Below are 25,021 nucleotides of genomic sequence, written 5' to 3' on the forward strand. Positions count from 1 at the left end.
TAGGTAATAAATGAGGACTGTCTTAAGTATGTTCAAGCTGGTGTTGGTTATCTGCAGGCACATGCTTGGCCTCCATTGCTTTGTCCCCAAAGCCATGAGCAAGATGTTGGAAGAAAGACCTGGACCTTATTATACATGACTGGGAGAGAATCATAACTGACTATATTGACTAAGCCAGGTTTTATTAAGAAATCTTCTGATTAACTTCTCTGGAGATCAGGTCCTCTGGTGGGTGCCATATCACTTCTTTAAACTTGTGACTTAATAGCAATTTACTTTATAGGAGTTGCCATCATTCAAAAGTTCAAAGTCCATGAGAGTTTTATTAAAACCAAATAAGGCTGGCACCGTGGCTCACACCTGTAATCCTAGCACTTTGAGTGGCCAAGGTGGGAGGATTTTTTTGAGGCTGGGAGTTCAAGACTAGCCTGAGTAAGAGCAAGACCCTGTCTCTACAAAAAATAGAAAAATTAGCCAGGTGTGGTGGTATGCACCTGTATTCCCAGCTACTCGGGAGGCTGAGGCAGGAGGATCACTTGAGCCCAGGAGTTTGAGGTTGCAGTGAACTGTAATGATGCCACTGACTGCACTCTAGCCTAGGCAACAGAGAAAGTTTCTGTCTCTCTCTCAAAAAAAAAAAAAAGGCAAAGCAGCCAAATAAAATAGAAGTCTCATCACTGCTTGGCAGTTTTGGTCAGTTTAAGGATGTGAATTTTGTAAGTACTTTATTGCAACCAATTACATTGAGATCCAGGGACTATTAATGTATATTTTTGTTTAGTTTAATTTAAGGAAAATATCCACAGAATTATGTTGTACAATGCTACTAAATTTCCTACTAATGAACAGTTGTTGGAGGATAATCTGAAAAATACCTAAATAGTAGGACAGTTGAAAGTGTGTCTCTATATGTATGCATCAACTGTTCTTAATGATGACTAGCTTCCAAGTATTCTCTCTCCATCTTGTGAAGGCTATTTTACTAATTGGTTTTGGTTAGATTTTCTTTAGTTTAAAACCAGGATTCAGTTAAACTAGGATATGTAAACTTAAGATGTGTGTATTAACTGAAGAAAAACCAAAGCGTGCATTATTCAACATTTATTCAGCAAATACTTAGTGTCAGGCACTGTTTTAGGTGCTAGGTAAATAATGGTAGACAGAAAAGACAAGGTCCCTGCTCTCATGGAGCTTACATTCTAGTGTGGCAGGGAAGAGACAAAAAAAAAAAAAAAAAAGCAAGTAAACACGGTCATTTCAAATGGTAGTAAGTGCAAGAAAGAAAAATAGGATAATGTGACAGAAAGCTAAGGGAATTAAGGCTATTTTAATATGGTCAGAGAAATATTTTCTGATAAAATAACACTTTAGCTGTGACCCTACTGGCAAGGAACCATCCAGTTGGCCAGAGTATAGTTGTGAGGGTGACATGAGAAGGAGATAAGAAGTGTAGAAGACATCAAAAATGTAGGCAGGGGCCATGTCATGTTAGGCCCTCATTGGCGGTGGTAGAGTTTGGATTTTACCTAACACTTAAGAGTCCATGAAATAATTTTTCTCTAGAAGAATCTATATAAGATTATTAGTATTCCTCTAATTCTGGGGAGGAATTCCGTGAATCAGCTTTTCAGATTGAAGATTTTGCAAGTCATACAGAAATTTCGCTAGCACATTAAATCTTTAACAGTGTATATATTAATCTCTGGAGTAATTTTATCATGGAGCGTATTGCGATTATATCCTTATACTTATATAATACTTAATACTTCATTTGCCTTGGGTCCCTTATTTGTCAAAAATGGTTATAGTGACCTTCCTCCTAAAAGCTCTGTGGAGGTTATTAATTATTTTTTTCCTTTCAGTGTTAATAATACCATTCAAATAGCTGTATGTCTATAAATATAAAAATAATTTAAGCTTGAATGGGATATTGTGTTAAGATTTGAAAATGTACAATTGTCTTATTTTATCCTAATTTTTTTCCAGCAGAAGTGCAGCATCCATTTCTAACCTCTCTAACCTCCCAAATATATATATATATGTACGTATGTGTATATAAATGTATACGTAGATATATATGTATTTTTGGTGGGTTTAATTTTTATCATCTCTTGCTATTTTAGGGGCTTCGTTTAACTTCTGGTTAAATCTTGATTTCTTTAATCTAAAGCATGTAGACTTTTAAGAAAACTATTCTGTGAATATGGTTTTCTGTGCTATATACTTTTATATATGTGCATATTTATGGAGCAATACTTTGGAGAAAATAATTCTGATTCAAACCTTTGCTTAAATACTTAATCCTTTTCAACTACCAAAGTACTTAGAAGTTTTTATCTTCCATTACGGTTTTTTAATGTTAAAAAGCTTCATATTTAAAGGTAAATATCCTATTGTAAAATAATAGAAAATCACTGATTGTTAATTTTCTTATGTAACTCCCATTGTCTCATTTGGCATAAAATCTCTGGGCATCTATCAGTATATAGACATCTAAGCCTTTTATGGGCCTTTGATTTATTAATGCTATATTTTCTCATTTGTACCCTTTTAAGTATATTCTTAAAGGATATCATCATTTGGTCTCTATTTCTTTTCTTTTTTAAACAGGAATCGGAGAACACTGCATACAAAGTTGGAAATGAGTCCACTGTACAAGAATTGAAACAAGATGTGTCAAAAAAGGTTGGAAAGATAAAATGCCAAAATTAGTTTATAGCAGACATCATAATTATGGTATATTTAAAACAAAAAATTATATTCCTTTAGTGTTCTATACATGGTGGATGTTCAGTAAATGTTTCTTGAATCTGTCAAATTTGTGATGGAAGACACATCAGGCTTTTTAGAAGTCATTTTCATATTCTAACTAATTGGCAATATATCCCTGAGATGATATTTTGTAAAATATTTTTATTTTTTATGCTTGTATCTTTAATAAAATAAGGCATAGCTACTCTTCAGGTTACTGGCAGGAGTAATATGTATTGAAAAGCTCAGTGCAGCAAATTCTGATGTCTTTAGGAATCACAGATTACAGGAAGTCTTTACTCTGATAGTGCCTTTGATACCTTTTAAGAATTGGTGCCATGTACATGGCCAATGTCTAGGCTAGATAGATTAGGTGCTATGTAGCTTCAGAGATTGATTTACTAGAAGAGACTGAGCATAAGAGAAATATTTTGAAAATAGGATAAAACTCAGGGAGAAAGATAAGATAAAATGTTGTGTATTAATTCAGTTATACAAGTTTTTTAGTGGCTTTTTTTTTTTTTAAGACCAGGTCTCATTCTGCCCCCCAGGCTAAAGTGCAGTAGCATCATCATAGCTCACTGCAACCTCAAACTCCTGGGCTCAAGCAATCCTCCTGCTTCACCTTAGCCTTCCAGGTAGCTGACACTACAGGGGTGTGCCACCATGCCTGGCTAACTTTTTTTTTTTTTGTAGGGATGGAAGTCTCAGGGGTCTTGCTCTTGCTCTGGCTGGTCTCTAATTCCTGGCCTCAAATGATCTTCCCACCTCAGCCTCCCAAAGTGCTTAGGATTATAATCATGAGCCACCACCTCACCTGGAGGAGGCCAACAAAATGAAACATTCTATACCCCAGAGTTTCTCCAATAGTGTCACTCTTAACATTTTGGACAGGATAATTCTTTGTTGTGGAGGGAAAGGGGGACTGTTGTATGCACTGTAGGATGTTTAGCAGCATCCCAGGCTTCTATTTACTAAATACTAATAGCATCCACCACCACCCTGACCCCATTTGTAATAGCCAAATGTGTCTCCAGATATCACCAAATGTCTAGGGAAGGTTGTGGGGCAAAATTGCTCCTAGTGGAAAACCATTGTTCTACCCTTAAGGAATTTAGAAATTTAATCTACTACATATTTTAATATTGATCATACTTTTTCCTTTAAAAGGAAAAATTTCCCTTTTTGGAGAAGTAATGGTATTTTGTATTAGTGTACATAATAGGATGGAACTATTTTTTAAATGAATGAGAAATTGCCCACAATTCTATATAATAACAAACAGCTATCTTGATTTATATCATTCCTTTCTGGTTCTCATCCATTTTCATACATTTTTTGCCTAATTGTAGTATAGATAGAATTTTATATTCTACCTTTTATCATTTTTAGGTCTTCCTCATATTTCTACACAATTTCAGTATTTAGTTTTCATTTGGTGCATCACTTTCCATCAAGCAAATGTATTACAATGTATCTAGCCATTTTTATTGTTGAAGACTTTCAGTGTTTCTGTTTTTTTCCATTATAGTTTTTCTTTCCTTTTTTAATAATTTTTTCTTAGGATAAATTACAAATGAGTAACTGTCTGTAGTTAATGGCAGAAAAGGTGATTTTAAGGTGAATTTAGAAGCTGAAAAAGTAGGGAGAAAACACTGTGGGGCAGTAGAGTGAGGCTTAAGACTCTAGGTATCCCTTTAAGTTCTAGCCTTTTCAGTTGAATTAAGTATCAAGCATTAATAATAAAGACTGTGGGGATATACCCTGGACCAGGACATAGTCCTTGCCCTCAAGTAGCTTACATTTTAATAGAGGAAATTGGATAAACACAAAACTAAATGTAGTAAGTGTTCAAATAAACTTGCAAACTATTATCAGAACAAAAGGGAGACTTTACTTCTTACTTAGAGGTAGGGATGAGGATGACTTCATGGGGTAAGTAACATCAGAGCTGGTTCTTGATGAATGGATAAGACTTGAGCAGGCAGAAATAGAGGAAAGGCATTACCAAAGGCATGGAGGTGTAGAATATACAGAATGTTTTGAGGATAAGTCTAGAGACCAAAGTTAGGGCCAGACATAGGAATGTCTTATGCCATACTAAAGTGTTCACTTTTTATTTTATAATCACTGGGAAAGCAGTGAGCTTTCTGAAGCAAACAGTGCTTTTAGCATGACCAATCTCTATGCTGGTCTTGGTTCTCACTGTTCTCTCCTTTTTGCTACCTCCTAAAACCTAGAAAAAAAATGACATAGCTGGGCACCATAAATAGGTATCATGGTGGCATATCTCCTGTCCAAGTACTAACCAGCCCCAACCCTGCTTAGCTTCAGAGATTGAGCACATTCAGGGTGTTATGGCCGTAGACAATGGCGGCATGTCAAGAGGCAGAAAACATGGGCCTTGCTCTCCAGAAACTAATTATCTGGTGTGGAAAAAATAAATATGCAGAGCTAGCCCATATACTGCCTTGTATTTATATTCTAGTTCATAATATAATGAGCAATAAGAATGATAGAAGTTCAAAGGAGGGGTAGATTGTTCTCAGGTAGGGGATTAGGGAAGACATGATTTTCAACCTCATTTTGACCCCTTTTATGGCATATACCTTTCCATTATACATAGTGATTATTTTAAACCTTTATGTTCACCTCATGCTCACTATACCTACTTGCATCCCCCTGACGTTCAGCAGATAACCTTGTTTCCATCTGCATGTAGACATTAGAGGCTAAGAAGCCTGAATCCATTTCTTTCCATCATCTCTCACTTCCTTACTGATACACTTGTTTTCATCTTTTACCTCTTTTTCATGTCATCCAACACTGAAGATTTAGGGTTTTTTTTCCCTTCCAAAGTGGAATGGTATAATACAAAGATCTCTGAATTTTTAAGAAAGACCTGGATTTCAATTTGGGCTCTGTAGCTTACTAGCTATGGGATATTGGGCAGTATTCTTAATGCCTTTACCTCAGCTTCCTGCTTTTGTAGAAAGAAGGTAATATAGCTTCCTCACAAGGCCTTTGTGACGCTTAAATGGCCTATGTATGTGACACTAGGTATCACTTTTTAAGTTCTAGCCTTTTCAGTTGAATTAAGTATTAAGCATTAATAATAAAGATGGTGGGGATATACCCTGGATTTAAATGAGAATGTATATACTGGGTCTAATACACAGTAGGCCTTCTTTTCTTTCTTCTCCAGAACATTACTTTGTTCCTTTCCAGTGGCTCCTTCTCTTCAGCTTATAAAAATGCTGGCTCACTTTTTTGTAGCCTCTTTCATTTATAGCCAAGTTTTTTGAAAACATAAACCATACTCACTGTCTCTATGTCTTTACTTCTTATTCATTCTTAAACCTATTGTAATCTGACTTTTGTTTTCACTGAGGTCCTCAATGCTCAATAACTACCTAATTGACAAATTATTAATAGATGGACTCTGGTTAATATTCCTCTGATAAAGATGAGGTAATTTCTAAGATTAACAGCTTGAAGATTGAGATAAACTAATATATAGAATATGCTAGGAAATCAGGAATGAATATTATTGAACAGCAATAATATCCAGTTCAAGTTAGCACAGAATTGTGGTAAACCAGATCAGAATGGTTCTGCAACACATTCCATTAACTTTCTAGAGCTAAGAAATTGAGAAAGCAGAAGTTATCCATGGTGGCAGGATAAGTGGGCTGGGAGATTTAATGTGTTAGTAATGATAAGACTGAGTGGGTAGAAAATATATTTTCTTCTAAATGTTGATAGAAGACATAGAAAGCCTCTCTATATTTTTTTCAGCTACAGATAAGAAAGGGGGGAAAAAGGCAAGGTAGGCTGAGTGTTTGAACTCTTTTCATAGTCTTGCCATCAGTATAAATAGTAGAGTATTAGGTATAGTCTGTTTAAAAATGTTAATCATCTGGGTACAGTGGCTCACGCCTGAAGTCCCAACAACTTGAGAGGTTGAGGCAAGAGTATAGCTTGAAGAGTTCAAGACCAGCCTGAGCAACATAGCGAGACCCATCTCTAAAAAATTTTCAAATTTAGTTGTGGTGACAAGCACCAGTAGTTCCAGCTACTTAGGAAGCTGAGGTGGGAGGATCACTTGAGCCCAGGAGTTCGAGGCTGCATGAGCTATGACTGTGCCACTGTACTCCAGCTAGATGACAGAGCAAGAGCCTATCTCTGAAAAATAAAAATGTTAATCTCCCTCCTTCTGCTGGCTTTTTGTCAAAGGCTTGAATTCAGAGCTAAACAACTTGAATTATTTTCCTGCATAGATTTAGATTCTCATGCTTTTTGTTAAGTAGGCTCAAACCAGCAGGCTGTTACTGTAAATAATTCAACATAAATATGTAAATGAACCCAGATATTAAGAGTCTTAATGAAGGTTTCGGTTTGAACTTTATTTTACAGGGTGGATCAAACTTTTGTAACTATATGTACTAATACAAATTCCCTATTATGATGGTTAAGACAGAGTATAGATTCTGGAACCAAACTCCCTGGGTTTGTACCAGCTTCATCACTTACTAGCTTTGTGACCTTGGACAAATCACTTGATCCCTCTCTGCCTTATTTTCCTCATTTCTAAAATAATGACAGTAGGAATGGAATCTTACAAAGTTGTTGTAAATATTAAAACATGTAAAGGGTTAAGAATGTTGCCTGGCTCATACTTAGCACTATATAAATGATTAGCTATTATTATGTTCTTATAAATAGCTTCATTTTTAAAAACTGTTTTTTAACCTTTCATCAGATTATTGAAAGTATTATTGAAGAGAGTCAGAAAGTATTACAGCTTGAAGATGACTCTTTGGATTCCCAAGGAAAAGAACTCTCTGATCAGGCTACTGCCAGTCCTATTGTTGCTAGAACAGATCTTAGTAATATACCCGGACTGTTAGCCATAGATCAAGTACTGCAGGAAGAATCCCAAAAGGCAGAGAGTCAGAGTGCATTTGAAGAAACTGAATCAAAAAAATATTTTCCTTCTGATGATACCTGTGAGAAGCCAGTAGGTGAAACCACTAAGTTAACCAAAAGAAGTTCTACTGAACAGCTTAATGTGCCTGAACCTGAAACAGAAGTGTTGAACAAGGAAGCAGTGGAAGTCAAACAAAGTGATGTTCTAGAACCTGCATCCTCAAACTCCTTATCCACTAAAGATTTTGGTGCTGTGGAAGAAGTGGCTCCTGCCAAACCCCCAAGACACCTTACTCCAGAACCTGATATAGTGGCTAGTACAAAGAAGCCTGTTCCAGCGCGCCCACCCCCTCCAACTAATTTCCCACCTCCTAGACCCCCACCTCCATCTCGGCCTGCTCCACCACCAAGAAAAAAGAAAAGTGAATTGGAGTTTGAGGCTCTTAAAACACCAGATCTAGACGGCAAGTATTTAGAAATAACTTTTATTGTGGGGAGATGTTGGAGTTGAAACTGTTTAACTTTCTGCTTTTGTTTCAGTTTATACTATGTAAAACCATGCTGATGACCAAGTTATAAAAATTATTTCTTTAATAATAGACAAAAGTGAAAATGTTTACAATGGTGACAAGTTACAGTACTAGAATTGAACGTTTCCGCAGACTTGAAGCTTTCAAATCTTTTGCCATCTGAGATGCAGTGTGGCATAGTGAAAAAGAACATGGGATTTGGAGACTTAAGGTCTGAATTCAAGTCCTGCATCTTTTTATGTATGAGCTATATAATCTTGGGAAAGTTAACTAACTTGTTTGAACCATGATTTCCCCATATAGAAAACAAGAGCAAGAGTAATCAGGCCATTTTCCTCACAGTATTGTTATAAGAATCAAACAAAGGTTAAAGTACTTTTTAAGCTATGTATAAGGTTCTGTATAAATACTAGTTATTATTATGTTGTTATTATCGTTGCAGTTCCCAAAGAAAATATTACGTCTGATTCTCTCCTATCTACAAATATGGCTTCAGAGAGTACAGTTAAGGATTCTCAGCCTTCTCTCGATTTAGCAAGTGCTACCAGTGGAGATAAAATAGTTACTGCCCAGGTTGGTAAATTAGTGTTATCTTTGATATAGGCTTTATCAACTTTCTGCAACTAGCTGATTTGTTGATTGTTGAACCTTCTTTCTTCTTCAGGCTAAATATTTTCTTGTCCCCCAGACCTGGCCTCCTTTACTTCCCTTGTCCAGCTCTGCTGCTAACTAACTGGGTGAGCCTAGCAAGCTGTTTAGCATCTGAGTCTTAGATATCCCATTGATAAACTGGGGGGAAAAGAACCTTCCTTGAAGGATGAAATGAGCTGGCAGGCATTCAAAAAATGAAAGGTGCTACTATTTGTGATATTGTTCATATTAACAAATACCAACTGCAGTTTTCATTTACCTGAACTGTATTAGTCAAAATTGAGGACTTTTAAAAATAATTTTCTTTTTCTAATCATAAACTTTACATGTTAGGCTGTGGGCTATACAAAAGACTTGATAATCTGAATTTTACCACAGCCAAATTCTGGGACTCAGTGTTTCTTATATGGTAGCTGTGGTAGGACAGACTCTCAGACTGGGACATATGACACTACAGTCTTGTTACAGCCTTAGAGCAAGGGTCAGCAGCAGCCTATTTTTGTAAGGTCCCCAAGCTAAGAATGCTCTTTACATTTTTAAAGTTCTGTTAAAAAAAAAAAAGGAAGAATATGTGACAGAGACTGTATATGAACTATGTGAACAAAAAAGCCTAAAATATTTACTATCTGGCTCTTTACAGAAAAAAGTTTTCTGACCCCTGCCTTTGAAGGATGTTGATGTACATACAGCCTAGGTTAATAGCAGTCTTAATAGAGAATTGATTTTAAGCCGAGTTCAAATAGAACATTTATTTGTTTTCAAGACTACCGAGACATTATTTCATGGGCAGTAATAATTTTGGCACCTAATGTTTTTCAGCATGCTGGGAATAATAAAGGACTGAACTAGAGGGTTCCTTTTAAATTTTCAGTAGGCTCCATTATCTGAATTATGGATTCTTTAGAACTGTGTGTGATAATGAATAATTGAAAATTTATAGAAATTGACTGAGTCTAATTTCTGTTTATAAAATTATAATTTCAGGAAAATGGAAAAGCACCTGACGGGCAGACTATTGCAGGTGAAGTGATGGGCCCTCAGAGACCTAGATCCAACTCTGGGAGAGAGCTTACTGATGAGGTAGATTTAGATTTTTCGTTGTTATTCTTGAAAACATAAAGTATAAAACAAAATGGGGAGCCATGCGTGGTGGGTCATGCCTGTAATCCTAGCACTCTGGAGGCCGAGGCGAGAGGATCACTTGAGGTCAGGAGTTTGAGACCAGCCTTAGCAACAGCGAGACCCTGTCTCTACTAAAAATAGAAAAAAGTATCCAGATAATTAAAAATGGAAAAAAATAGTTGGGCATGGTAGTGCATGCCTGTAGTCCCAGCTACTCAGGAGGCTGAGGCAGGAGGATTGCTTGAGCCCAGGAGTTTGAGGTTGCTGTGAGGTAGGCTGACCCCATCACACTCTAGCCCGGGCAACAGAGTGAGACTCTGTCTCCAAAAAAAAAAAAAAGTAATGGGAAAATGAAAAAGTTCTGGAGATGGATGATGGTGATGATTGTACAGCAATGTAAATATACTTAATGACCCCAAAATATACACTTAAAAATAGTCAAGATGGTAGATTTTATGTTATGTATACTTTACCACAATTTTTTTTAAATTTTTTTAAGTTTTAAGCTTATTGCTGTTAGGCAAGAAAAAAGGTCATGTAGAAAAAAAAATGAAAATTGAAGATTATCTTAGTTTTCGTCTTTTCAATATGTTAGATCTTATATCTCTGACTTAAAACTTGCCTGTTTGCACCATTACATAGTAGAACAAATATATTCAAAGCAAGGTCCATATTTTATAGAAAGGGGCTTTAAAAGAACTTGATATTATCGATATGTTATTATACAAACATGAAATAGTTTTTATTATTTTAATGGTTTCTTATTAAAATTTAGTATGTGTCTATTGGCCAATTTATTCAGAATTAAGTTTTGCAGCAAAATCCTAGTTTTTGTTTCTTTAAAATAACACATTTTTAAAAAATATCATACTTTGGAAAACAGTTTAGAAGTTCCTCAAAATGTTATTAATAAATATGGTGTTACAATGACCTAGCAACTCGCATCCTGTGTATATACTGAAGAGAAATGAAAACATATGTCCACACAAAAGTTTGCACAGATATTCATAGCAGCATTATTCATAACAGCAAAAACTAGAAACAACCCAAATGTTCATCACCAATGAATGGATAAAGTATGCTATGTCAATACAATGGTATATTTTTCAGCAATTGAAAGGAATGAAGTCTTGATACCTGCTATTAATACGAATGACATGGGTGAAATTTGAAAACATCATGCTAAGTGAGAGAAGCCAGACACAAAAGGCCATATATATGATTTAATTTATATGAAATAATCTGAAATAGACAAATCCATAGAGATAGAAAGTAGATTAGTAATTGCCAGCCACTGGGAGGAAAGGGAAATGAGGTGTGACTGCTATGGGTAGAGGTTTTCTTTTTGGGGTGATCAAAATGTTCTAATTTAGCAGTAATGATTGAACAACTCTATGGATATACTAAAAAACATTGAATTATATGCTTTAATGAGTGCATTTTGTGGTATGTGAGTTATATCTCAATAAAAATGTTAAAAATTATTGTGCACAGTATTGAATGTATCTAAAAAGCCCTTAACATAAATTTTTGATGATTTTGTAGACTCAAAAGCATAATTCAATTATAGATCATCTTGGTGTGATTTTGTTTTTTTTAACCTCAGGAAATTTTAGCCAGTGTAATGATTAAGAACCTAGATACTGGAGAAGAAATACCTTTGAGTCTTGCAGAAGAGAAACTACCAACAGGTATTAATCCTCTCACTCTACACATTATGAGAAGGACAAAGGAATATGTAAGGTATGGCCTAATGCTATTATTTATTATTTGTAATATTTCAGAATGGTGAAAATTCCTTTTTATGAACTATGATAGTCCCTAATTTGGTTTCATTTAGTCTTGTTTTTTTAATCTGGAATTAAAATAGAGGTAATTCTTTATTTTATCTTGTGACCATACAGTTACTTGGGGAAAATAATATAAATCTTAAATCCCATAATATTTAGTTTCTCTTTTTTAAATGATTTATATTATACTTGAGACAGTATAAAAACATAGGCTAAAAAGCCATATGGAATGAACACCTAGTCTTCTAAAACCTCACTTTAAGGATCATGAATTGTGTAAATATTTGTACTGTTTTTGTAGGGTCAGAAGATGGCTTTAGAGTGAGGTGATTGACTTTACTGTGGGATACATATAGATTTAAGAAATAATTTCTGTTAAAGCAAAAGCTTTTTTGTTAAATATGATATATGATGTACCTGATGAATGGGGAGGAAGATGTCTACAAGTTACTTTATCATTTTTGTGCAGCACATTTTGTTAAGCAAAAATGATGCTTGTAGTAGATTTTTCCTTTTTTTTTTTTTTTTTTTTTTTTTTTTTTTGAGACAGAGTCTCGCTTTCTTGCCTAGGCTAGAGTGAGTGCCGTGGCGTCAGCCTAGCTCACAGCAACCTCAGACTCCTGGGCTCAAGCAATCCTCCTGCCTCAGCCTCCCGAGTAGCTGGGACTACAGGCACAAGCCACCATGCCCGGCTGATTTTTATATTATATATATTAGTTGGCCAATTAAATTCTTTCTATTTTTATGGTAGAGATGAGGTCTCGCTCAGGCTGGTTTTGAACTCCTGACCTTGAGCAATCCGCCCGCCTCGGCCTCCCAGAGTGCTAGGATTACAGGCGTGAGCCACCGCGCCCGGCCTAGATTTTTCCTAAGTTCCTAAATTGCATTCACTTATATTTTTTACATTGTAGCTTACTTAAAGATTCTATTCTTCAATCTCTTAAGCCTTTAAATTCTCAGGGCCATCATTTATATTAAAATTATATAAATCTTATTAACATAGTTTTTCCTATTTTGATTCGCTAATTACATAGTAAATGTAAATATAGATTTTTGAGAAGTGTAGGAGAAATGGTTTCTTTTAAAATAACTTCCCTTCTTACAGTAATGATGCAGCACAGTCAGATGATGAAGAGAAGTTACAATCTCAACCAACAGATACTGATGGTGGAAGGTTAAAACAGAAAACGTGAGTTACAGTATATTCCTTTTCTTCATTGCAAGCTTTTATTTAAAAATATGAGAACTGCCATGCTATTTTAAGTCTCTGCTCTATCCAGTTTATGTGTCCACCCACCACCACTATTCTTTGCCTCCAACTGATGGATTATGAGTTCGTTGAGGCTATATTGGTTAATTTTAAGGCATCTGACATATATATATTAAATGACCAATAAGCTTTGCATCATACCTGTGTTGTTTTTCTGCTGATAAGGTACCAGAAGTGTTAGTAAGAAGAACATGATCATCTTTGAAGTTGTCTTTTCTTTCTCTTCATCTCTACAAATTGTATGTCTTTCTAAATCTGACTACATATATGAGATTCTTCCTGACTATTCCAGTTCATAGAAAATTTCTTTCTTTTCTCAATTTCAGTGATAACCTATAGTTTATAACCTTTTCCCTTTCACATATTATCTTAAAAATTGTTTTTTTTATTATAAAGGCAAGACAAGTACATGTTAAACAGCTAAACCATATGTTGCAAAAGGATTGTGATCATGCCACAATGTTTTCCACTTCTGTTTCCCCTACAATTGTCTAGCTCAGTGATAGGCATATAGATTTTGCTTGATTATACACAACTCACTAAATTGGAAATAATTGAGTGTAAGGTCCAGAGTGAATTCTCTACTTGAGTCTTGTCTTTCCCTAGTGTATATCAAAGAAAGCATTGAGAATTTTTAGAAGAGATGTACCCAAAATGCTGCAGGTACATGATAACACCTCAGATATCTGGAACTTGGATGTCTATCAATGGCAACTATGGGGGACCTGAGGATGAGGAATTATTTTGAGACAGATAAGCATACAGGAGAGAAGTCACATAGTTTACTCACTAAAACTCATTTTTCTAAGAGAAAAGCTCCTCAGTTTTGTTTAAAGCCATTATACTTCATTTCTTACGTCATTTTCTAAAAATCTGGTCATCCAATGTTTGAGCTCATAGCAAAATAGAAGTAGCAAACTGACAACATGTAAGTGGACTTATAAGAATGGCAGTAAGACAGTAATCAGAAAAACTATAAAAGGACTCATAACATAGCACAGCTATTTCATACAACAGTGCTTTCCAACCTTTTTGTATGCCATGACACATATAGAACATGATAATATTTGCACTGAATGCTGAGGTAAACTGATGAGGCAGCTGAGAGCTAGAGGAGCTTGGCCCAGGGTTCTGGTTTCCCTAGGTCCTGTCCCATTGCCTTGAAGGCTGATGGGGAAACCAATAGTATGGCCCAGCTGCAATCCATTTGAAAGAACCCAAGTGTGTTAAAGAATAGTAAAGATGATAACAATAAATCTATTCATCAAGGAAAGAATCTTATGGAACATTAAATGCCATTTAAGAAGGCATTAAAGTATATATTTTACAGACATTCTTATCCAGAATGATTAAAAGGTCTGTTTTCTTGGCTTTTAAAGTGGTAGTAAACCTATAGTTATCCAGAAAATATAACTACAGAGTTATAGGTAGTAAAGACCTTATAGTGGTTTTAAAAGTAGTTTATTTATCATCTGTGTTTTCTGGTTATCAAAGATAATACAGAGATGATTAAAATAGGGAAGAAAGTTTCTCAGTCTCACCCCTAGAAATAATCACTGTTAATAGCTTAATGTATTCTCTATATAATTTTTTTCTCACAAAAGTGGAGTTATACTATGCCTATAGTTTATCAGCTTTCTTTTTTTTTTTTTTGTAAAATCTAATATGTATTATACATCTCTTTATATCAGCACCAATAGTAAATATATTGCAGTCTTTCTGTGTGCCAGACATGGGAGTTAGGTGCTGGGGATACAACAGTTAAAAAGAGAGTCATAGTCTCTGCCTTTATAGAGCTTCCAGGTAAATGGGAGAAACAGACACTAAACATGTAATTACATGGATAAATCTAACGACATTTGTAGTGATTGATATAAAAGAAAAGTTCCAGGTGCTGTGAGAATATACAATAGTGTCTCCCCTTATCAATGGGAGATAAGTTCCAAGACTCCCAGTGGATGCCTGAAACTGCAAATAGTACCGAACCCTATATATACTGTTCTTTCCATCTGACAACAGAGAAGACTACTGAGTGATTAAAGGGTGGGTAACATATACAATGTGGATACACTGGACAGAGGGATGATTCATGTCCCAGCTGGAACAGAGCAGGATGGAATGAAATTTCACCAACACTATTCAGAATGGTGCACAATTTAAAACTTATGAATTGTTTATTTCTGGGGTTTTCCATTTAATATTTTCAGACTGCAGTTGGCCAGGGTAACTAAAACCAAAGAAAGCAAAAACCGCGGATGAGGGATAACTACTGTATACAGGAAAAGCTGATCTAAAGTCAAGGAAGGCCTTTTTGAGAAAGAGCTGTTTGATCTGAGTCCCCCAAAGTGAATAGTAATTAGCCAGGGAAGGAGTGTTCTAGGCAGAAATAACCACACATGCAAAGCCCCTGAGGTGACTAAGAGCTTAGCATATTTAAAAAACTAAAGTTTACCTCATTCATTTTATTGTATTCCATTCCTCTCTTGATGAAAAGTTAGTTTATTTCCACTTTTTAATCTATTCTAAACAGTGCTGCTGTGAACATCTTTGTATATATAACTTAGAAACTTCTAAAAATACTGTCCCTCAAGAGCTCCCATGAATTGGTAAAAATTTACTCCCAATTTGTACATATTTGGTTTTTTTTTATTATTATTGGGAGAAAGAGTCTTGCTCTGTTGTCCTAGGTAGAGTGCAATGACATCATCATAGCTCACTGCAACCTCAAACTCCTGGGCACAGGCGATCCTCTTGCCTCAGCCTCCAGAGTAAGTGGGACTACAGGTGCATGCCAAGACACCCAGCTAATTTTTCTATTTTTAGTAGAGATGGGGTCTTGCTCTTGCTCAGGCTGGTGTCAAACTCCTAATCTCAAGCAATCCTCCCACCTTGGCCTCCCAGAATGCTAGGATTATATGTGTGAGCCACCGCATTCAGCCTTTTTTTGGTTTTAAATATCATATGCTGTGCTTTGCTTTTTACAATCTTAATATATGAAATCTGAGACTTAGATAATTGAGGAAGCAATTAATAAATATGTCCTATTTATAGAAGCTTCAGCTATATACATGTATTACATTGTGTTTGGGAGTACCTACTGGAAAAGCGCAGCCTAATTTTATTACATGCAAATACCAAAACTGAAAGAGAAGGGACAAGGGACCATTTTAGTTTGCAAGAGGATTCTATTTTGTAGAATAGAATCCTCTTCTTTTTATTGGTAAAGTGTGCGTGTGTGTGTGTGTGTGTGTGTGTGTTTTCCTTTTTAAGACATGGGATCTCACTCTGTTGTCCAGGGTAGAGTGCAGTGGCATACTCATAGCTCACTGCAGCCTCAAACTCCTAGGCTCAAGTAGTCTTCCCACCTCAGCCTCCCAAACAGCTGGGACTGACTACAGGCACACATCACCATGCCCAGATACTTTTTTCATTTTTTTTTAAGAGATAGCATCTTGCTGTGTTGCCCAGGCTGGTCTTGAATTCCTGGCCTCAAGTGTTCCTCCTGCCTCAGCCTCCTGAATCACTGGGATTATAGGCATGAGCCACCAAACCTGGCTATAAAATGTGTTTTTAAGGACAACTCTCTAAAGTAGTCTTCTCAAAGTGATTCTCACTGCAAATTCATGGCCTTACCCCAGACTGTAAATCAAAGTATCTCAGGATGGGGCCTAGGTATCTGCACTTGAAACACTTCCCATCCTATTTCTGCCAGTAAATTATTATTCAACATTGAAAATCAATGCTCTAGGTTATGTGATATTGTAAATTGGGGGAAATTGTTGATATTTTCTTTGTAGCCATATTGATTTGAATATGTTTATTGCACAGAGCAAGGGATTTGGGAACTCAAACATCTATTTATGTAAAAAAAAAGTTATTTTTAAATAATGTACTTTATCAGTCACAGCTAATAAGTTTATCTGTGAATTTTTGAACTTTACAATTAGTTAATAATTTTTTTTGTTGTTGTTAAGGACTCAACTAAAGAAGTTTCTTGGAAAATCAGTAAAGAGAGCAAAGCATCTTGCTGAGGAATATGGTGAACGTGCTATAAATAAAGTTAAAAGTGTTAGAGATGAAGGTGAGTAAAATAGAACATTTCAAGTGAATATTCAGTTAATTTGTCATCTTCTAAATTTAGCCTGTAGTTTGTAAGAAGCACTCTAGTTTATTGAAAGTAATAAACCTTTATAGCTAATATCTTAATATTTTAATAAATCATAAGTTACTCTATCACTTAATTTATGAGTATGAAAAAAATGAATTTATATACCTTATACATGAATTTGCACATATTTTGTGATTGTGACAACTCAAAAGGTTTGAGTGTTCAGTAATCAGTTGTAAATTAGTTTTGTAAGGTTATTTAGTTTTTACAAATACAGTCAGCCATCCATATCTGTGGGTTCTTCATCAGTGGATTCTACTATCCACAGATCAAAAAATATTTGAAGAAAACCCATAAAAATAACAATACAACAATAAAAATAATACAAAAAAATGTAGACTGGGAGCAATGGCTCATATTTATAATCTTAGCACTTTGGGAGGCCAAGGTGGAAGGATTTTTTGAGACCACGAGTTCGAGACCAGCCTGAGCAATATAGCAAGACCCCATCTCTACAAAAAATAGAAAAATTATTTTTTCATGGTGACCTATGCCTGTAGTCCCAGCTACTCTGTAGGCTAAAGCAGGAGGACAGCTTGAGCCATGATAACACCGCCACACTCTAGCGCAGGCAACAGAGGGAGACCCTGTCTCAAAAAAAACACAAAAAAACCCAAAAAACTGATATAGTATAACAACTATTTACGTAACATTTACATTAGGTATTATAAATAATCTAGAGATGGTTTAAAATGTACAGGAGGATGTGTGTAGGTTATATGCAAATACTATGCCATTTTATATTAAAGGGCTTAAGCGTCTGCAGATGTTGGTATCTATGGCAGGTCCTGGAATCAGGATACTGATCAATATCACAGATACTGAGGGATGACTGTATTTTCAAAGTTAGGTAAAATTTTTTTTTTTTTTTTTTTTTTTTTTTTTGAGACAGAGTCTCGCTTTGTTGCACAGGCTAGAGTGAGTGCCATGGCGTCAGCCTAGCTCACAGCAACCTCAAACTCCTGGGCTCAAGCAATCCTGCTGCCTCAGCCTCCCGAGTAGCTGGGACTACAGGCATGCGCCACCACGCCCGGCTAATTTTTTCTATATATATTAGTTGGCCAATTAATTTCTTTCTATTTATAGTAGAGACGGGGTCTTGCTCTTGCTTAGGCTGGTTTCGAACTCCTGACCTCGAGCAATCCGCCCGCCTCGGCCTCCCAGAGTGCTAGGATTACAGGCTTGAGCCACCGCGCCCGGCCAAAGTTAGGTAAATTTTCTAAATTTGCACAGATCTAAACCTCCTATGCCTTTGTCATTATTGTACTCATTTGTTTTATTTAATAAACACATAATACTTATTCTGTGCCAGACACTGTTCTAAGCACTTTTACCTGTATTAACTCATTTAATCCCATAAAAACCCTATGAGGTAATTACTATCATTATCTCCATTTTATAGATGAGAAAACTGAGAGGCATAGAAAGGTTGAATAACTTGTGTGTGGTCACACAGATAATAAATTACAGAGCTAGATTTGAACCTTAGGCAGTATCGCACTAGACTCCATGATTTTAATAAATATGTAATAGTAGACAAATTTTGCTTTTTCCTATAATGAATTTTCTTGATAAGTAATAAATATGAAAATATGGTAGGAAACTATATCGATATTAGCTGGTAATTATTTCTGTTGCTTTCTGTTCAGTGTTTCATACTGATCAAGATGATCCTTCATCAAGTGATGATGAAGGAATGCCATATACAAGACCAGTTAAATTCAAAGCAGCACATGGTTTCAAAGGACCTTATGATTTTGATCAGATCAAAGTGGTACAAGATCTTAGTGGTGAACATATGGTAAGCAACCATTTCATTTTTTCAGGATTGATAATGTTCTCATAGAAATAGAAATATTTCATGTTTTCCTAGAAACAGAAGTATTTCAAAAAATACTTTGGTTTCTATAAAACTGATCTCTTCCCATGTATATAATTTTGCTAACCTGACTCAAGAAGAATGAATTTATATTAATATGATTTAGTGAATAGGTAATGCAGAGTCTATCTCTGAATTGTACAAAAAGTGAGTAATTGAATAAGTAAACTCTAGGCGTGTATCATTAATAAAGCTATGCAAAGGCATCAAATTTTAAAGCAGTTAGAGGACAGGCTGTACCTTTGACAAATGTTTAAAATGTTCCCCACTATATTTTAAATAATTTATAAAATATTTCAGAAGCTTAATACATTTTGCAAAATGAGATACTTAGCTAAAACGTGGAAATAGAGGTTCAAGTTCTCTGTCATAGTTCAAATGTACCAATGTAGATGAAAGTTCACAAATTGCATTATAATTGCCTCCTGTAAATGCTGGGAACACAGGGAAGGCAGTGATAAAACTCAGAACTGGGTAAATGATGCTGTTCCCTTGATCAGAGAATGTATTTAGATTATAAGTCTAAAAGTAGGCTTAACTAGAAGGAAGCAACCATAAACATCAGATGGGAACCAGATGAGAATTTAAATTTTGGTGCTTGTAATCTACACATAAAATGTTTGAGTTGGTTATATTACCTTACTTAAGGAAACTAATGAATTTCCTTGTACTATATTGACTTTATTTTCTGTTTTAAGTATTAGTAAAATTTCATTGTAGTGGACTCCAAATGACAGATTTTTTACTATGCTTGAATTTTGCAGAAATGAATAGTTATTCCAGTAAATGAGCTGTTTCATAATCTTTTCGATACACCTAGATGTATATTACAATAGTATTTGTTGCAATGGGATTTGGCCTTTCCTATTTAAGGATTCATGTCTCCACCCACCGCCACACACCACACATCCACTTCCACACTGTTTTCAGTATCTAGAGTTTCTGGCCATATACTATGAAACTTTGTTTCTGGGAAGAAAAGCAAGATGAGACCACACTATTCTAATACTTCTTCTAAGTGCCTAATGCTATGAGGGTCATTGCTAAGGCAGACTTTATTCTTCCTCAGTGCTGGTCAGGAGTTGTTCATGCTGTACTGAGGGCTCTGCCACCACCACCACCACCACTACCACCACTCTCACTTTATGGTTAGCTAGGGGACTGAGATCCAAAAATAGGATTTGTACTTTTCTAGTTAAGATTTCTGGCCATTTCAGAGCTCCTATTTCCATTAATATATGGACAGGGTTTGAGGTCTTGAAGTTGTTAGTTTAGATTATGGCACACTGCAACTATCTTACCCTTTATTCTGAAAGACCACAAAGGTTTGGTATTATAGCACCATTGGACTTTTGGCCTTAAGCGGTGTTAGTAATGTGAGCATTATCTTAGTGTGTATAATTTGGCATAATTTTAAACTTTGGTTTAAAAGTAATGTTTATAAACTTTTTAAGTATAACTTTGAGCCTTCTTTTGTTTTCATAGGGGGCTGTTTGGACCATGAAATTTTCCCACTGTGGCCGATTACTTGCTTCAGCTGGACAAGACAACGTAGTGAGAATATGGGCTTTAAAAAATGCTTTTGACTATTTCAACAATATGCGAATGAAGTACAATACTGAAGGTATTTTTCATTTATTTAAAAATTTAGAGAAATCTGGAATTTTTACATATTAGGTATACTTATGCCCTTCTTATCTGGCAGTCATTTGCTACTTACCATAATGGCCAAAAACCTGGAAGTAAGAAAGAAATCAACAGCAAAAAGCCTCTAAACCCAATGAAAAGAGCTACCACAAAATTTGTGATTTATTCCCTTTCAGGTGTAGTGCATAGTTAATTTCATCAGCTATTGAGAACAGTTATTTGGTTTCCCCTGGCAGCCTTCAGTTCTATCGTAGGTTAAAATGAAATAACTAATTAAACTAGAAAAAGAATGAAAATCATGTAATATGTTCAATAAGTAAAGAATGATTAAGGAAACAGTCATGGAAAGTTAATGTGAATTGTCAGTATATTAAGGGATATATGAAAAAATGTTAAATGGAAAAGAGAAACACCAGAACATTGTATATGTACACACTGATTACAACTATGTATAAATATTTATGTATCATGGTAAGTTATCAGCAAAGTATATAGAATTGATATAGATAGGGGCTTTTAAGTTTATGGGATACTTTTCTTATAATTAATTGACTATGTAATAAGTTTTCTCCACAGCACACCCCTACCCCCAATCAACTAAGGCTGCAACCAATAAGTTAGGAGATGGGAGAAAGAAATAGAAGGTGGCCATAGAGTATAATCAAAGCACAAGTAAAATAACAGTCTAGGGAGATTGACTAAACTGACAAGCGTGACCCTATATACTTTAGTAAAACTTGCAAATATTGCTTGTATTATGTTGCAGTACTTAATTGAAGATGATAATGAGTTGAAACTAGTTAAACTATGTTTATTATATGGTGAGCGTTTCTAGTCCCAACTGTTTGTCATTTCTTTTATTGCCCTCCCTGGAGCAGAAAGACTATTTTCTGTGGCCCTTGAGATAACCCAGCACTGCCCCTTTATTGTTCCTCTTGCTACTTGTTATGTATGATTAAAAATAATGTATTTACTTTGAATACTGAGGATTTAACAGTATTTTCTTTACTGTGTTAGGAAAATAGTTAAGTCATTTTATAAAGATTTTATGTACAAATGATCCAAACAAGTATTTTGGTGTTTATAGCCTTATGTCTCACTTGTTAGTATTTTTCTAGCATATTATATTCTCTGACAGGCATTGCTGTGTTATTATTTCTGAATGTTGTGTTTTGGGGGGGATGTGTGTACTTACACATCTTTTTTACAATTATGTTGTTTTTAGGACGCGTGTCCCCATCACCTTCTCAGGAAAGTCTCAGTTCATCAAAATCTGATACAGATACAGGGGTATGTTTATTGTTTTATGGTTACTATATATGAAATGCTGTTATTTGTTTCATAAAATACCTTTTTGTTTATCAGAAATTACAGTTGCACGAAGGCACTTAATTAAAATTAAAATGTATCATTAGAAATAAGACTTCTCCTATTAGAATTTGTAAATGAAAAATTTTGATGTTTAAAAATTGCCAGACAGTGAATAATATTATTCAAGGTACCAAACCACTCACTAATGTAAACTTAAAGGAAAAAAATCTCCTCCTCTCAAATCCATGTTGAATATTTTTAAAATAATAATAATATATACCTGAATAAGAAGTAATTAAGTAAATTACAGAAGATATTTAAATATCTTAATTCTCTAATTTTGTTTGTTTAATAGATGCTTTATCACAGTTTCAGGTAGTTTAAAGTATCTTAATGATTTTCATTTGGTTTTAGAGCTGGAAGTTTGTATATAACCAATTTTAAACTTAAAAAGTAGAATATAAAATATTGTGCTATGTTGTCCCTTGTGCTTCTTATGTATTTTGCTAGGTAAGGCTGATATAAACAAGAGAACCTAAATGTCCACCTTCTCAACAGTATTTTTCTGAGATTTCATTGGCTTTCTAGTATTTAATGCTAACTTCAAACCCTTCTCTTGGCTTTCCATGGATTTGTTTTTCCTTGTTCTCTTCTTATTTACTTGCTATCTCTTCCACCTCCTTAAATTTGCTGTTTCTCAGGGTTTGTTGTTGGCCATTCTCAATAAACATATCTACTTTCCCTCCAGTCCTGAACTGGCTTTAGATCCATAAGTCTTTGTTTCCTATCAGTAGCTTTGTTTTTTAAACAAGAATGTGATCTTACTGTGTGTGCTGTCCTTTTCACATAACAACTTACAGGAATACTCCACCTGCATGTTCCTCAGGCACATCAGTTAATAGATCCCAAACTGAACTCCCTCAACAAATGTTTTTTCGGTGCCTGCTATATGTGGCAGATACTGCTAGATGCTATAAAATCAAATGAGACATATTCTCTATCCTCAAGAATCTTGGGGACTAGTGAAATAGATAAATCCACAATTACAGTATTAGATGGTGAGGTCCTGCAAAAGGTACAACACAAAAATAGGTTAGCCTTATAAATCAGAGTATCAGGAATAGCTTCATGGAGGCTTGATGTTTGAGCTAGGAGTTAGCTATATGAGGGAAGGAAAAAAGAGGCATATCAGACAGAGGGAATAGTAAGAGCCAAGACATAGATTTTGAAGAAGCATGGTATATTAAAGGCACAAAGAAATTTCACATGACTGGAACAAAGGGTGCATGTGTGAGATTGGTAGGAGACTAGGCAGGAGTGGGATTTTGAAAGGCCTTTTGTGTTAAACCAAGACATTTGAACTTTATCCTGTAAGCATCTGAGAAGGGGGAGGAGCTTTGAAGGGATTCAATTAGGGGCTTAATTAACAGTTCAGATGTTTGTTTTAGAAAGAACATTCTGGGTAGTATTGTAAAGAATAGACTAGATGGGGGCTCCAGGCTAAAGACAAGGAGATCACTTAGGAGGCTATTAACCCAGGAAAGGAATGAATACTTCAATTATAATGATTATGATAGTAGTGGGGCTAGAAACTGTAAAAATAAGCTGAATAGGGAGATGTAAAAGAAGTTGAATCTCTAGGACTTGGCTTGTGACTAGCTAGGGTGCTAAAAGTGAGTAGCCTAGGATGAATTGCATGTTTCTGGCTTGAATAACTGGTTAGATGGTAATGGTCATTCATGGAAATATTTTTATCATCTACCCACAAACTTGCTTCTCTCTTCTGAACCTTATTTAATAGCATCAACTGCTACAAGTTACCTTTCTGGCTCAGTCACAAACACGCTATTAACCTTTTCTTCCTTACCCACCTAACAAAATAATTACAAATTCCTGGCCACTCTACCCCCACCAAAAAATGCCTATGGAATCTGGCCCCTCACCCCCCATTATCATGCATATTATCTAGGTCCTCAAAGCTCATTTAAATGTTTGCCATAGTCTTTTGTTTTTTCCGGCCTGTAGTCTCTACCAAATTCATTTTCTACACTGCCACCTGGCTGTTTTTTTCAAAACAGATCTGACTATGTCATTTTATGGTTTAAAATCTTCTGATGGCCCCTTATCGACTGCAGAATAAAGTTCTTCCCCATACTGCCTCAGCTTACCTTTTAATTCAGTTCTAATTCCCCAGTGCTTATGCATCTTACTTGTCATGCCAGATATAAACACTCTGACCTTTATGTCTTTGTTCATGCTATTTGCTTTCCCAGGATTGCCCTCTCTGTCCCTTTTCTTCACAGGGTAAGCCCTACTCATCCTTCAAGATTCAGCTCAGATACCTTCTCTTACTATTTTCACTGCATCCAGCAGGCAAAATTGTTCTTCCATTTGTTTTATGATAGTACATCATATGTACTTTTATATTGATATTACTTACCATGTCTTCCTTGTTAGTTTGTCTGCCTGGCTAGGCTCTGGGCTGATTTAAGGCAAAGAACTATACTTCACAGATTTTAGTATCCTTGGAATCTAATCCAATCCTTACTGTAAAAGGCCTGTAATCAATGTTTAATTCCTGCCTCTGGACCTTTATTCCTATTTTCCCCCTTATCTGGATGCCTTGATCTCCCTTGTATTCAAAGCCTGTCCATTCATCATGGCCATAAAGTCGATAATTTTAACTACTTTGCTTAAGGGAAAAGGGCTTGTTTTTGTTAGTTTAATTTAACATAAAATTTCCAGGCATTGATTACTAGGAAACTAGTAATCAGGGACTCTACTAGGGACTCTCTGTATTCTCTTATATTATGCTTATTTCAACTATCTTACTTAAAAATCATAACTACTTCCATCTAACCCTAAAAGTACCTAAGTGATTCCCAATGTTATTGAATACAAAGCCTTTTAAATAAGGAGTAACATTTATATCCTTTGTTTTCAGGAAAAGATTATTTGGGGTTTCTTTGACTT

General features: G+C 35.4%; 1 protein-coding gene across 1 annotated transcript in view; it reads left to right on the forward strand.

Moving 5' to 3' along the window:
• Nucleotides 1-25,021, forward strand: part of WDR44 (WD repeat domain 44) — an 84,171-nt gene that overhangs the window by 33,209 nt on the left and 25,941 nt on the right. The window contains exons 3-12 of the mRNA XM_012791034.2: nt 2,611-2,685; nt 7,514-8,144; nt 8,653-8,783; nt 9,846-9,941; nt 11,590-11,726; nt 12,879-12,962; nt 17,018-17,124; nt 18,861-19,012; nt 20,576-20,714; nt 21,963-22,027. Coding sequence (XP_012646488.1) covers nt 2,611-2,685; nt 7,514-8,144; nt 8,653-8,783; nt 9,846-9,941; nt 11,590-11,726; nt 12,879-12,962; nt 17,018-17,124; nt 18,861-19,012; nt 20,576-20,714; nt 21,963-22,027 — 1,617 coding nt within the window. The remainder of the gene's footprint in view (nt 1-2,610; nt 2,686-7,513; nt 8,145-8,652; nt 8,784-9,845; nt 9,942-11,589; nt 11,727-12,878; nt 12,963-17,017; nt 17,125-18,860; nt 19,013-20,575; nt 20,715-21,962; nt 22,028-25,021) is intronic.

The sequence above is a fragment of the Microcebus murinus genome, chromosome X (genome assembly GCF_040939455.1).
Source record: "Microcebus murinus isolate Inina chromosome X, M.murinus_Inina_mat1.0, whole genome shotgun sequence".
NCBI classification, from domain to species: Eukaryota; Metazoa; Chordata; class Mammalia; order Primates; family Cheirogaleidae; genus Microcebus; species Microcebus murinus.